The sequence below is a fragment of the Thunnus thynnus genome, chromosome 11 (assembly GCF_963924715.1).
Source record: "Thunnus thynnus chromosome 11, fThuThy2.1, whole genome shotgun sequence".
Classification (NCBI taxonomy): Eukaryota; Metazoa; Chordata; class Actinopteri; order Scombriformes; family Scombridae; genus Thunnus; species Thunnus thynnus.
In genome coordinates, this window is record NC_089527.1 from 20,808,476 (window position 1) to 20,823,543 (window position 15,068).

At 40.6% G+C, this 15,068-nt stretch overlaps 1 protein-coding gene across 1 annotated transcript in view; it reads left to right on the top strand.

The window, feature by feature from the left end:
* igsf3 (immunoglobulin superfamily, member 3) overlaps window positions 1–9,767 on the top strand; it is a 71,613-nt gene extending 61,846 nt beyond the window's left edge. The window contains exons 7-9 of the mRNA XM_067603713.1: window positions 2,052–2,462; window positions 4,370–4,816; window positions 5,594–9,767. Coding sequence (XP_067459814.1) covers window positions 2,052–2,462; window positions 4,370–4,816; window positions 5,594–5,844 — 1,109 coding nt within the window. The 3' untranslated portion in view covers window positions 5,845–9,767. The remainder of the gene's footprint in view (window positions 1–2,051; window positions 2,463–4,369; window positions 4,817–5,593) is intronic.
* The last annotated feature ends 5,301 nt before the right edge of the window (window positions 9,768–15,068 follow it).

A 15,068-nucleotide genomic window follows, 5' to 3' on the forward strand; every position in this document is an offset into this window, starting at 1 on the left:
CAAGTCATAAGTAAAATATAAAAAGAGCAGAGGAGAATGCAAAAAAACCTTTGCCGAGTGCCTGAAGTGCAGGAAAGCTGTCTGTGGAAAATGCAGTCAAGGTGCTGAATGTGTGCTGGAAGTGTGTTTTAGGGACAGTCAGATGTGTTCAAATGAGGATGATTTAGCCTCCTCACAAACATTCATTTTGTGTAAAACTTATTTTTAGTTAATTGATTATTCATTCATTTTTGTTTGTTGTTTATAGGGTGTTTAGCCTAATTTGCCCGTTGCCTTACTCTGTTTTCATGAACGGAACTCCGAAAGAGAAATATATATTTGCATCATGATATTATAAATTTAAAAAAAAAGCTTTAATGGTTACCTCAAGCTTCTTGGTGATGTTCTCTTATTCACACATTGTTTGAATGCCTAAATTAATAATTGATTAGCTGAAATTGTGTACTTGACTCTGTCATGTCGATTTTGTTGCCACAGTAAATCACCCTTAAGTGCAGTGGATGTTTATTAATATTATTATGTCTCATTATTGTCCAATTAGTGTATTTAGGCTACTTTGGTCATTTAAATAATATGGGTTATCTCATTATGTGATGAATGTTGTTTTATGATAATAATTATAATATGATTAGTGTTCTTAAATATACTTATATTACAAAACAAGAGGACCAGAAGTCAGGTGATGATTAAACAAACTAATTTTGTGTCTTTAGACATTCCTTTGTGAAGACAAAATTCAAATATTCAAGTTATTTGTTTTTCTAAATTTATACACTATAAATTATAGAAAAACTATATTTGTCAGGCTTCCTGTGCATATTTACCTTAAAAATATGTTTCCCATATATCTACTGTTTGTCAGTAAATACACCCGATCACTTAATAAGTGTGTTTTTTTTTTTAGTCAATGTTGACAGATATCAGTAATCATCTCATCCAGCAACAACAAACTCGCTGTCTGTGTGTCAATCATTATTGTTTAGGATAGAGATGATTAATGCTGGGGTTCGAGCTGTAGTCTGCATTTGGTCTGCCAGTGAAAGATGCAAGAAAATGCACTTTAGAAATACAAGTGTGTTGAATAGTTTGACATGTATTAAAGCTGGATGGCAGTTGTTTGTGTGCAGGTAAATAGCATTTTGATTAGCATTTTAGGTGTCTAATAATAATCTCAATTCTTTCAACATCTCCTGAAATAGCAGAGCTGTCCTAATTCATGTAATGTAGAAAGATACACAAATACAGCAGAAAATATCGCTCTCTTCTGCCTGAGAGTTTGTGGATGTGAATAATTTTTCGTTGTGTGTCTTTCTTTTTATACATCTTGTTTCAGGGTGTATGTGTGTGTGTGTGTGTGTGTAGGTGTGTTGTCTACATGCTTTGTACTGAACTAATCCTCCCCCAAGCATGTGACAGCGGGGCTCTGGTCGCGGTCACACCTGATGTACCTGCAGCTAATCCTATCCCACTACCAATGTCACTGTAACCAATCCTGTCACAGCACTCTGGGCCGCCTCAGCTCCTTCTTGACATCTCAGTCACAACTCTCAATCGTCTCCTCCCTCTCGTATCTGCTCTCTACCCATCCTTGCTTGACTTTATAAATGCGTAGCTTCTTCTTTCTCTTTCTGGCAGACTGACAGACCCCCTGCCCTGCTTTTGTTTCGTATCTTACCTGATAATATCCGTACCCTCCGTTACAACCCCCCTTCATCCCTCCTTCACTCTTGTCTCTTCTGTTGTTCTGTATCTTACCTTACATTTCTACCTTGATACCAACAGACCTCGCATCCCCTCAGCTTTGATATGCCTGACATTTCCCCCTTCTTTCTCTTTCCCTCATATTTCTTTCTTTTTCTTGTGTCATCTGCCGCACCGCTATCTTTTCCTGCCCTGCTGCCACCAGAAATAAACCCAGCTACAGGTCGTCTGTCACAAAAACAGAAATTGCATGGTGTACCTGTCACCAGCATTCACATTTTCCGGCACCCATAAGAATGACTGTCTGTTCTTTCTCCCCACCTGATCCCCTTTCTCCTAATTCTTTGCAGAGAGTAAGCTGCAAGTGCAAAAGACCAACCACTCTCAGGTGTACCTGGAGGACAGTCGTGTCAGGATCAATTGCTCCATCGCCGCCCAGACCAGCAAGGAATCGCAGCACGCCGTGTTGTGGTACGTGAGGCGTGCGACGGGGTCAGAAGCTGATGAGCTCTTGCTGAGAATTGAACGCTCTGGGGCATTCGAGTACGGCGCCTACGCGGACGAAGAGAGACTGCGACGCCGCGTGCAGGCGGAGAGGCTGTCACCTCATCTCTATGTGCTGACGCTGAACAGGGCAGAGAGCAGTGATTCTGGGACATACTACTGCCTGGTGGAGGAGTGGCTGAGCGACCCAGATGGAGCCTGGTATCGACTCTCCAGGGAGTCCTCGGGGTTCACGCAGGTTCTGGTTCGACAGCCAGGTGAGCAAGCGGTCAGAACTGCTATTCTCTTTAACAGTATGCTTATTTATTCCCACTGCAGGGAAGCAGCAGCTGCTACTTTAGTCTCACATGTTGTCCTGTTTTGGACCAGTTGAACATTGTTACCCCAATGTTCAAATCCCTCCTTCTAAATTGCTTTCCCCTCACCTTGCCTCCGTCTCCCACATGCTCTGCTCAAGGCCTCAAGGCTGTCTCGCTCTGATGACCTTACACCTTCCTCAAGCAGTGCTCAGGTGGCAAAAAAATGGGATGAGGCCATGCCAGCTGTCATATGCCACACCGGAGGGCACAGTTTGGCTCAGATGAAGAACCTAAACCTCTTGTCCAGTACTCAAATCTTGTACTCAAATCAAGTGCCTCAAAGCCTCGATGTTCCTACTGCCATCCAAACCCAGACATCCCACATCAAGATAGTCTCTCAACTTGACTAAATTTTCATGTCCAGAAAAGGCAAATAAATAATAACAACCCATATGCTTGACATTACCTTTTTTTTGCATGAATGTATTCCATGTACCAGATGAAGGTCACTTTTTTTCAGATGTCTCTGAGAACTGTGATCTTCTGCCAGGTATCCTGTTTATAATACAGTGTGAAATGATATGGCATCTGTCCAACTAGAAACTGAAGATCAAAATGCCTGGTCATAAGCCAGTAGGACAAGGAAAACACTCTCATTTTATGTAGACAGAGTAGTTGATGCTGCTCCCACAATTAATTGAGCTACAGCACACATACTGTATAAATGCATAGATATTGGAAAGATATATGCACCTTATATTAGGCTTTTTTGTGTGTGTCTAAGGAATTGATTATTTTCATGCTTTGGCTTAGTATCACCTTTTGATTCAAAAAGTAAACGCATACTTGTTTGTTGAAGCTCACCATGGACTTGGTTGTCATTATTTTACACTTAATCAGGAAGATATAGTATATTATTAATAAATATGTAGATTTCTATATGAATAAATCACATAAGATACATCAAATATGCTGTATAAACATCATGGATATTCATTAAGGTGCTTAAAAATACATTCACCTCGGAAGTCATCCAGACATCTGCCTGTCGGGAGGAAAGATGAGTGGAAATGTGTGCCAGCACTAGTTTTTTTTTTTTTTTCTCAGCTCTCCTGCTGTCCTTCCTGCCTCTCGTTTTGCTTTAACAAGACGATCGTTCCAAACTGTGTGTGAGAGGAGCCCATGCAAGCCAGGTCTTCGGTGCTTCTTTTTCTTTTTTTTTTTTTCTTTTTTTTTTAAACTGCAGCAGAACTGGGTCATTGTAACACCCCTAAAGGGTTGTAGCATACCCATACAGACAGAAACACTGGCCTTGGGGAAAAATCTAACCTTGCTGGGGAGCTCAAAGACCGTTGATGGCTACAGGCACTGTGGGACTTTTTTTTTATTTTTCTTTGTTTGCAGATTTTGAAAGTTTGTTGTTCATTTGCTGTTTTTGTTTTGTTTTTTTTCTATAAAATGTCATAAAATAGTAAAAAATGTCTATCACAGTTTCGTAGAGGCCAAGTTGACATCTCCAAATTGCTTCTTTTGTCTTACCAACAATCCAAAATACAAAGATATTCAGTTTACTATCATATAAGACAAAGACAAGAAGAACATTCTGACATTTGAAAAGCTGGAACCAGGAAATGTTTGGTATTTTCACTTGAAAATTACTCAAATTATTACCTATGTTGATCATCTAATTGATTAATAGACTAATTATTCATAAAAGCAGCACTCAAAAAGCAGCTGTTAATGTTGCTTTGAGTGAATATTGTGACTTGTGCTGTATTGCTGGGCTCTAAGAAATATATTTAAATATGTGTCCACTTTTTCTGTCCTTCTTCTGTTTCTCTTATTATCTTCTTGCACATCTGCAGAGGTTCGACTGCAGGTGGAGGAGATGGAGTCAAACGTCACAGTGCCGGAGGCTGGCTCTATCCGACTGGGCTGTAGCATTCCCTCCCAGTCATCCCGGGACTCCCGCTTCTCCGTGTCCTGGTACGTGGAGCGCCCCGAAGACGAGGATGAGGAGGAGCAGCTGGCCGAAGAAGAGAGAGAGCGAGAGTGCGTGTTCTCCATTGGACATGATGCCGTTTTCGGAAATGGAAACTGCAGTCCCAGAGAGGAGGCGGGGCCAAATTCCCGCCTGCAGTTTGAGAGGATGACCTCCGACCAGTACAGCCTAACCATTCAGGGTGCACGGCCAACAGACACAGGCCGATACTACTGCCATGTAGAGGAGTGGCTACTTAACCCCCGCAACGCATGGTACCGCCTGGCCACCAATAATTCTGGGTTCACTATTGTCAATGTACTGCAACAGGGTAAGTCCTTTATTAACTAAATTATACTGAGCTTAGTATGTAATTAACTGCTGCTCTTATGAATGTTTTGTCTCATGGTATATGTAGATTATATCGCTCAATCCTAATGTGTCATCTGTGTAACAGTACAAGTAAAAAGAGAATATTAATAAGCCAGTCATGGAGCTCTTAGGTACTCTATATGTCACCCCAGCCTCCGATGATCTTGCTTCCCCAGTCACAACATTCATTTTGAAGATAGGAACAAATCCAGTTGAAAGTGGAGCCAGAAGCAGACCACCTACTGTTTATGGTTAAATCCGAGTGATTAATAGTGTCAAATGCAGCGGTGGGATCTAAAGAAGTCAAAAAGATGCACTCACAAATGTCAACAACTAGATATCATAGAATATCATTTACATATTTTTTACATATTTTATTATTGTTATGCTTTCCTTTTGTTTTATTTCTTTCACATACTCTATTGTTCTTAACATAGCTGTTCTTGCTATTTGCAACCTCTTTTGTTTGTTACTCATTTGATTGTTTGGTTTTACGACGCAGTATTTGCACTTGATTCTTGATTCTTTACATTATTGTAAAGCACGTTGAGCTTCACCCCATGTATGAAAGAGGCTATATAAATAAAGTTTTGGTATTATTATTTGTAACTGTATGAAGACCATTCAAAATTCTATAAGAGTCACAAAAACCTAGAACTAGAAATCCATTTAATTTCCTAAAAATAATACAAGAAAACCTTTGAAAAACCCTGATTTGTATATTCTCTGTCAACAGTGTCCACTCTCCAGTCGGTTGTGTGCTCCAATGACTCCCTCTTCTACTTCGTCTTCTTTTACCCCTTCCCCATCTTCGGCATCCTCCTCATCGCCTTGCTGCTAGTGCGCTACAAGAGCCGCAACAACAGCAAGAGCCAAGAAGGCAAGAACGGCGCCCCGCTCCTGTGGATTAAAGAACCTCACCTTAGTTACTCTCCCACCTGTCTGGATCCACCTGCGCTCAGCTTGCACCCTGGCTCCGTTGACTAAACGAGGGTCCTGCACACTGCCACGCGCACATCGCGGATCCAGCCAACAGAATGTCAGGGAGCATATCTGGACTCCACCTTCAGACCTTACTGTCGTTCACTGCTGTGTTGAATTAGTCAATCAGTTGATCAGTTTAAAAATTCCAACCCTGGTGGCTGCCTGTTTTATGGTGTGTGTGTGTGTGCGTGTGTGTGTGTGTGTGTGCGTGTGTGTGTGTGTGGATTAGAATGGGTGTGCCATGTTAGCACGAGTAATTGTGCGAGTGAGAATCGAAGGGCAAGAGAGTATCATGAGCCTCTCAACTTTTTGTTTTCTGTGAAACTTAGTCTCATAGCTGCATTTTGATTTTTATTATTCTGAATATTTGTCTATTTTTCAAAAGAAAAGAAACTGTGCACATGAGATCATTGGCCAATCCGGGAAGAACATTTAAGAGAAGGAACTCTATAATCAACTCCGGCACTGAGTGGATGCCAAAAAAGTCTCCGCAATGATCCAAGAGCAGCCTGGCCCACTATGTTGGTTGCCATAGTGATGCTCTGCTCCCACTGACTCCGTAGCTGATGACTTGGTTGCCAGCCTGCATAGAGACAAAGCAAAGGACACACAAGTCTGTGTCCTAAGTGAGGATGTGTGTATGTGTGCTGGCCCACCTGCCTCCACAATGAATTTGCCTTGGCAGACAGAAACAGGTCCTGGTGCGCCACTTAAACACTGCCAGACACTCTGGCCTTAGTGAGAGACTGCTCCGCTCTTCTCTTCTATCCTCCTTCTCTCCGAAAAGAGACGGCGAGAGAAAAAAAGAGGGAGGGAGGTCGGAAAGGATGGAGAATAAATGAACAGCTCTCTCCTGCTGAGGATATACGTACTTTGACATAAGGGATTTTTTTTTTTTCAGTGCCAAAACCTCCTTATTTCCACGCTGTCCTCCGCAGCTAATGTTTGAAGTTTTAAAGAGAGGAGGAAAGCGGATTGGTTCTGAGGCAGATTGAATATGTCTGCTTACCTCCTGCTGTGGGTTTAGGGGCCTTGTGGGCAAAAGGGCAATTTTTACACTCATGTTAAATCAGTTGAATTGTCCTGCTTAAATTACACAGTGGGGGTTATTGACTGAAATTAAATTCTTGCACATTTCTTTAAGTTGCCCAGTACGACCACTCTGTCCTTTCTTTGAAAGATATCAGAATTTGAAAAGATGCATATTAGTTTAAGAAAAAAACAACTTCTGATTTATTAAGAGCCACACTGAAGATTACTAATATGTAGATGTGTAGTACAACACTCTAAAAATGTTATCTGCACATTATATGAAAACACATTGATGGGTGAGGGCAAATGTTTGACTTTTGTGTTTATTTTAAAGATTTTTCTATTTATTGTTTTATACTACTTTGCATAGCTTTGTAAGATTTTCTTTTTGCTTTGAAATTCCTTAAGAACTGTGCTGCTTGTGTTGCCAGGCAACTGCACCAAGTAGATTATGTCAATAGCCTGTGTGATGGCAATGTGGTAGATGTAGAAATGCTAGATTTGTCCTGCGCATTGCAGTCTGTAGCATTTCATACCGGGTTGTCAAGTTCGGTCAGTGTCAAAACACTGTATATCTATACCTATAATGAAAATTACTGTGGCTTTACATGTACAATAGTTGAACAGACAAGTCACGAAAATGGATTCACTTGATGCTTTTTGCTTGAGTCGCGTTTATTTAGTGAAATGTGATGTAACACCTAGGTAGGATGTTTGATCAAAGACTGATGAAACTGAACTGTTAAAACATCTTCTAATCATGGATTCTAGCTGAGGGCGTCCTCCTCGGCTCCCCTGACGCAAGGCAGAAGGGTTGAAAATCTGTCACCTTCCCTGGAACGCAACAGCCAGGAGAGGTGTGAAATCCTTTACCCGATCTGGGCCTAACCCTCTCACTGCCAGACTGGACATGAAAACTCTCGAAACTTGACATTGTTGTCTCAATCGTGTCAACATGTATATTGCATGACAATATTGCAGGAGGAATTTTGATGTTTTGTAAACTTTGAACTCTTTGAGCATTGTGTTTGTGTGACAGAGCAGTGCCCAACCCCCCCCCAACTTCCTGAGCCAAGAGTTGACGCAAAGCCCGGTCCCTCATTTATTTACGATATCTGACTGCCAATTCCAGATGCCCTTCGAACCTGTGAAGTGGTTTATTTCAAGAATGGCTGTTGTGGAGATTGTGTTTGATATTATTGCTTATAGTTGTCTTTTTAATGCTTTGCTTCATGCAGCACTTCATTAAACAGATTTGTGTCAAAAACGCCAAAAGTACATAACTGATACTGACACAAGCCAGCGGGGTCTGATATTTCACCTTCCTCCACTGTTTTTCAAGGTAACCAGTCCATTTCAAGTAGATCACACTATTCCATGTGAAGAATAGCCGGCGCTTTTAAGTCAAGGAAGTTAGACACGCGATACATGTGCAGGGAATTCAGCTACAACTAAATTGATCTGTGTCTTCAAAGGAAGGGCCCTTTTAATTAGATGTCTCTACTCATCATTACTTTGGTGTTTACAAGTGCTTTTACACCAGAGATATTTGGATAGTGTGCACAGCGAACCTCAGTTGGGTGCAGGATGAAAGCAACATGCAAGGGAAAAAGAGAAGTAGTTCACACACAGAATATTGCAAGAAACCAATTATTTAATGAGGCAACATCATGATCTTTGTCAGACGAACGCTCATGTAAGAGAAAAACTGAAAACTCCACATGCAATCAGAAAAACACATGATACAAAAAACTTCTATAAACCAAGACAGTGTCCACTATATATACAGTATATGTGAAGTCCGATGGCAACTTTCCTACAACTGGCTAATAGACTCTACAGGGTATAAACTGTATAATACACATTTTTGACAAATGTACAATGATAGAAATTAGTACAGTGTTGTGATTGTGCATGAGGAAGATAAATCTGTAAATAGTCTTAAGTTTCTTTTGGTATCATGTGATATAATTGTAGGTGGAGCTGTCATATTCTGTGTGCATATACAGTACATATAGCCAGTTTTTTTCTCGTATGGTAGTTTGCAGAACAGAGCTTGGTGGTTGAAATGTTGCCTCATTAAATTGCAATATCCAGTGTGCAGCCTACCTCTCTTTTCATATGATAAATAGTCTTTAACTTCCTGTTTTGTTGCCATAACACCAGGGATAATTGATGACTGAGCTCTTGGAAAGGGTCTTAGTGATTTGACAGTAATGGTTTCATATCTTATTTACTTGTATTTGCATTGGCAATAAATACTGATAGGGACCTGATTTCAGTTTTTCATAAGCAAAAACTACAGGAGCTTGTTTGTTGGTTTGAATGATTGCCTTTTATAAATCTTGAACATTCCCAGAGATGCAGGTTGGGTAATTGATTGCCACTGAACAGCAGCTTTAGCTTCAGTGTGTAAATCTCATAATCCTGGACTTCATTCATTCAAAACTGAACTCATTTCATCTTTCTAGACTTGAGCCAGGAAGTGGAGGGTGTGGTTACAGAGTATGTGTGTATGTGTGTTTCACAATGCCGCCATCATCATCGGAGCTGTACAGTCGTGCTCTGAACGATGTTTTTGTAGTAATAATAATAATAATAATACCATCCATAGCTGCCTCCCAAGGTTCCTCCAGACGTTCTGACGGTGTTGTAGCTGCGTTTTGAGGGCTGCATGTATTGACTGTGTGCTGGCTCCAGGTTTAGGTGTAAAATAGTTTGTGGTGATGTTTTCAGTTCAGCCAGTGATGCTTTATTTTTCAGTGATGTATTTTTATATGACCATGGTTTGTTTATTTTCTCTTCTGTTATTCTGTCAAATAGTTGCCATCGTGACCATTAAAAAGGCACTTTGCTATTGTCAGTTTATTGCAATAAAATACATTCAGAGCAAATCCCTGTTTTCCTTTCAAGCGTATGTATTTTGCAGTATTTGGAGATGATTTATCAGAACAGCATATCGATCCAGTTTTCTCAAAACAACCGTGATGTACTAAAATAGTACCAGCTACCATCCCAATCATCTAGTTCTGCTTTAACCGTGAACTCAAGGTTAATGCCCTGCAGGCAGCTGGGTGTTTTTGCGTGGGATTTTGACCTCTGAGCTCCTGAACAACATGAGGGTTTATTTACTGTGTATGTTCAGTTTGCATTTGTCTGTTGGTGTGTGTGTGTGTGTGTGTAAAAGAGAGATGGGGAGAGAGAGAGAGAGAAGGAATGGGTCAGCATGTCAGAGGATAAATTATGCTTAGAGGGGCTCTCGCAAGTTAACCCGGCACTTTTTTGACAGCCTCAGCAAATCACATCTCTCCATTCATAACTCATCCAATGCAGATGGACTCGCTCACTCTTCCTCTCTCTCTCTCTCTCTCTCTCTCTCTCTCTCTCACAGGCATAACTCCCATGCAGTAAACTGCAGTGTTTCACCAGCCCATGCTATTCATAAACTTCTCTCTGACTCTGACTTCTCCCATGAATTCACATTAACTCATATTGATGCACACATACCCAATGAAGCCAAGAACAAATGCTGCCACCCTTTTCATAAATCACGGTGACACGAGGGGAAAATAGCATTCACTGCAAGAAAAATCATAGTTTGGTGTTTGCTTGTGGAGTTAGTGGATCGTTTTCTGGGCTCTGTGATGCATGCTGGTTCCCCTGCAAGAGCTTTTGGTCGACTCTTGACAAAACAATCTGTCATGACTGAAAGAGCCCCCACACTCAAAGATCTATAGATGCTGCTAGCGCTGATAGCAGGCGCACTGATATTGCTGATGTTATTGTCAGCCAGCTCTGTCACAACTTCACAGGATGCAAAAACACTGAATCCTCCCCCTTTAAGCGCTATCTCCTTGTCCCACTTTCTCCCAGATTTTTTTGTTCCCCGTCTCCATTTTCTCAAGCAGACACCCTATAAGGAAAGATCTGTTTTGCATAAAAGTAAGCAACACTCACAAATCCATATTCCTCGCTGAGGATGCAGACACCAGAGGGCACACATGGGCAGACAGTACTTAACCATCCAACGCGCCAGGGCAGCAGGCAGGCAAAAAGGATTATGATTTATTACCAGCGAGAGAGGAAGCGCTGGAGAGAATGCAAAGAAAGGACACCTTCACTGTGGCGAGTGTGGATGCATCATAACAAGGACAGACAGCAAAATCCACAAAGATGAGTCCAGATCAATAGCACACGAGTGTGAATATGAACAGGGAATATTTGCTCATGTACAAAAACAAGTTGACTTACCAACACACAATGCTCAGCATCAGCTATAAACAGAACAGACAGGTTGTTCTGTTCTAAGACGTGAAGACATAAGGGAGGCAGAGCTACGAAACTAACAGATTGTAGAGTGTGACTGGTCTGCTGAGGCCTGTGCACAGCTTGTTGCACTCACCTTTGTTTGATACCACATTGCTTCATGTGGTATGACTCACTTTGTGACGTAAGTGTGAGTCAATAAGAAAAAGAGAAATCCTGTTAATCCACTAACTCTAACATTCGTGTCTCGGGTAGCGCACTGGTTTTCCTCCCACATGGTTTAAGTAGAATGAAATGTAAACTAGATAATGAAAGTAGAAGGAGAACAGATGCACCACCTGTACTGCTGGAAACCATGATGCTGCAATTTGCTTTTGATGTTTCAGCAGCAGTCAGTAATCTCTAACACAGTGTGATCCGTGTTAAAGGGATATTCTGGTATTTTTCAACCTGGACCCTATTTCCCCATCATCTCATATAACTGTGTGAGGAATTACAGTATTTAAGTCACAGACGTATTCATCCGGTTTGTTTACATGTACGTATGAGGCTGACTTTCACTGCAGTTGGAGTGTAAGGAAACTCAAAAGTTAGCCATAATGCTGCCACAGGCGGCTAGTTCCTGTGTTTACTTTCGTTTCCAGACACTTATAATAACAATCTGAGCCTGTCAAAAACAAGCACTTTTAGTGGACATACTTCGATGGGCGCAATTGCCCCCAGGAATTACATTGCAGCCCATTTCGCAGATGCTGGCTGAGGCACTCTCACTCAGTACTGGACCAGTTCCAAAAATGTTTGTCCCTATTAGTCTGCTAGACCCAAAATGATGGGAAATTAGGGTCCAGGTTGAGAAATACCGGAATTTCCCTTTAAATCCTGCCAGTAAAAAAGAATCAATAGCTGTATTAAGGGTCTATTAGGTAAGGCTGGTAATTGGAAAAATGTTAAGAGTTTGCTGATGATTGTCATGGAAACTTCAAGCAAATCACACGATTCATGCGCACAAACACAAAACACACAGACACTTACTGACATATAAACAACAAAAACACTGATGGCCCAACATCATTCATTATGGATTAAAAACATGCAGAAATTTACAAACACACACATTGGAATATTCTCATCTCATTCATAATTGATAAACACTAAAATTCTTTGTTTACTTTCACTGGGTGTCCCTAGATGGAGTAAACCGCTAAGGTTGCTACTAAGGCAACGTTCCCCTGTGAATCCTGGAGATTCAGATGGAGAGCTAATTACTGTTCCAGGCATTCCTTGTTTTCTTTTGGTTTACTGAAAGCTTAAATGAACATTTCATATCTGATAGGTGGAATGACCATAAAAAATCTGTCATTTACTAGGAAAATTTAGCCATGGCTATTTTGTCTTCACCTTTATCCTACTGAAGTTAGCTTGTCAAAGCAGGTAGAACTTTTTACTATCCATTTTTAATCTTCTCGCATCTCATTTAACACAGTTGTTTAGGTTTAGGCACCAAAACCATTTGGTTAGGGGAAAATCATGGTTTGGCTTAAAACAGTAAACTACGGTTAAAATACCCGATGTGATGTTCAGGATGTCCGGTTGTTTTTCACGAACAAAGCTCTCCTGTTGCTTTTGCAACTTTTTTGCAAGGTGAAGGAATGATTACAGCAAGCAAAACCTTTTTCAGTCATCACATGGGCACCTGCCTATTGTTTTAAGACAGACTTGAAAAACTGTGAACGCATCCTTTAATTTGACGGGCTGATTGTAAGTAATGTCAGGTCACAAGTTAAAAGTTCGAGGGTATCAAACACTTATTTGTGCTCTCAAATTTGCACATTTTTTATAAAGGCTACACCAGGTGAGTTTCACCCACATTTTTTCAGTCATTCGTCTCACATGATACGCACAAGTTTATGTGAAGATAATTGGAGGCTTCAGCTGTCTTGAGTTAGTCAAACAAAGTGGATATCTTCCAAAGTTTTCTATGATCATTTTAACTTATGTAAAGTGTCTGTGAATACCCTGAAAAGGAGTCTATAAATAAAGTGTATTAAAGTGAATCTTTTTAATAAAAAAAATTCCCCCTTTGTGTCTTCACGGGCAGTGTTTTCCTGTTCAGCCACAGTGAACGTATAGTAACAAAAAGAGGGAATTTGGCACTAAAAATACTGTAACTTTGAAAGATATTGACTTGATTTGACTAATTTGAGCAGCTGAAGCCTCATATTATCTTCAAATAAACTTTTAAATACATTCTGTGGATTTTGTTTCCAATTACTTACATTGTAAGTGCGTTATGAAGGGATCTTCTAATGGTCGGTATGAATAAGAGGAATGATTATGGCAAGAAAAACATGTCAATGTTCATTTGGGCACCTGGCTGTTGTTTTAGGACGGATGGACAAAATCGTGAACCCATCCTATAACAATGACCTTATTACCATGCTGATGTTTAGCAGGTATTATGATTACCAAGTTAACTATCTTAGCCTGTTAGCATGCTAACATTTTCTAATTAGCACTAAACAAGTACACCTGAGGTGATGGGAATGTCATTACTTTTACGGGTACGATGGTACAAAATCAAAAAGTCAGGGAATCACCAAAGTTATTACAGTTTATCCTGTGAGTAAAATGAATGCCCACACCAAATCTCAAAGCCCATTCAACAGTCAAGACATTTAACTCATCCTCCCACTGACATCACCGGAGCCATCGCTAGAGTCATCGCTGGCATAGATTTTTTTAAAAACTGGCATTAATATGTTGTACATCTAAGATAGTGCACTGACTTTCATTACCTTGAATCCATCCCAGTTTAACTGTCAGTAACAGTTGTTGCTATATATAAAGAGTTCCATACAATCAAATGAGTAATTTTAACCTGTAGTGAAAGAGATCATAAAATAATCACCACAGTAGTATGGCTTTAGGCATTTTACACAAGGAGCTGAGAAGCAACAAGGGCAATAGCTGCCCTGTTAAACTCTGCCCTCTTCTGTGTATAACAAGATCAGTTATCCATCATATATACTGTACAATACAGCCCACCTTGCTGCAGGGCAAAGCAAAGAAATCTTTTGTAATGTTATTCTAGGCAAGTTGTTTTTTTAATTGTTAATACGATTATGCACACTCAATCAGATGAGGGCTTTATGCATAAGTAAAGGTGGTAACAACAGTGAGCTAATCAGCGATGTGCATCTTCTTCTCCTGTGGATGCCAAGTAATTATGAATGAGAAGTAGCAGGCAAAGAGAGTTCACTAATGCGCCTTTAGTGCTGAAGATGAGGAGAGAAGCAGAAAGATATAATTCTACTATATAATTATCCCAGGAGGAAGGGGGATGGAGGCAAAGGAAATGCAGCAGTGGATAGATGGGAAAAAAAATAAATGGCAGCAGAAAGAGCAAGAAAAGAAAAAAAAAAGAGAGGAAATGTAAAACCATCTTCCCATGGGTTGAACAGCTACTTCAAACAGTGTCTTTGGAAAAGCCCACTGAATATTTTACAACTTATACAATGGTTCCTCATCTAGTGATTCATCTCTCATGATCACAAATATGGTTAAAGATACTGGTATGAGAATGTGTTAGATCCTGGAGTAAAATTTCCAGATGTGGATTTTACACCTACTCAAACCAGGCAGAGAGGCTCCCTGTAGTGGTGTGTGTTCTTGTGGGTGAGTAATCCTGCCGTTCGCAAACTGGCTTTGGAGGAACCCACTGTTTGGTGATCTGTCCATCCCCACAGTGTGATTGAACAGCCTGTGGTACTGTGTTGAAGTCTCCACACACCTCTACTCGGCACTGAGACATTGCCTCACGGCGGTGCTATGAAGATCAAAATCTCTACACGATGGCTTGTTCTGACTCATTCTTGGTATAAAATCCTTTCTGCCGACTATCAATTTATGATCTCTCTCTCTTTTCTACC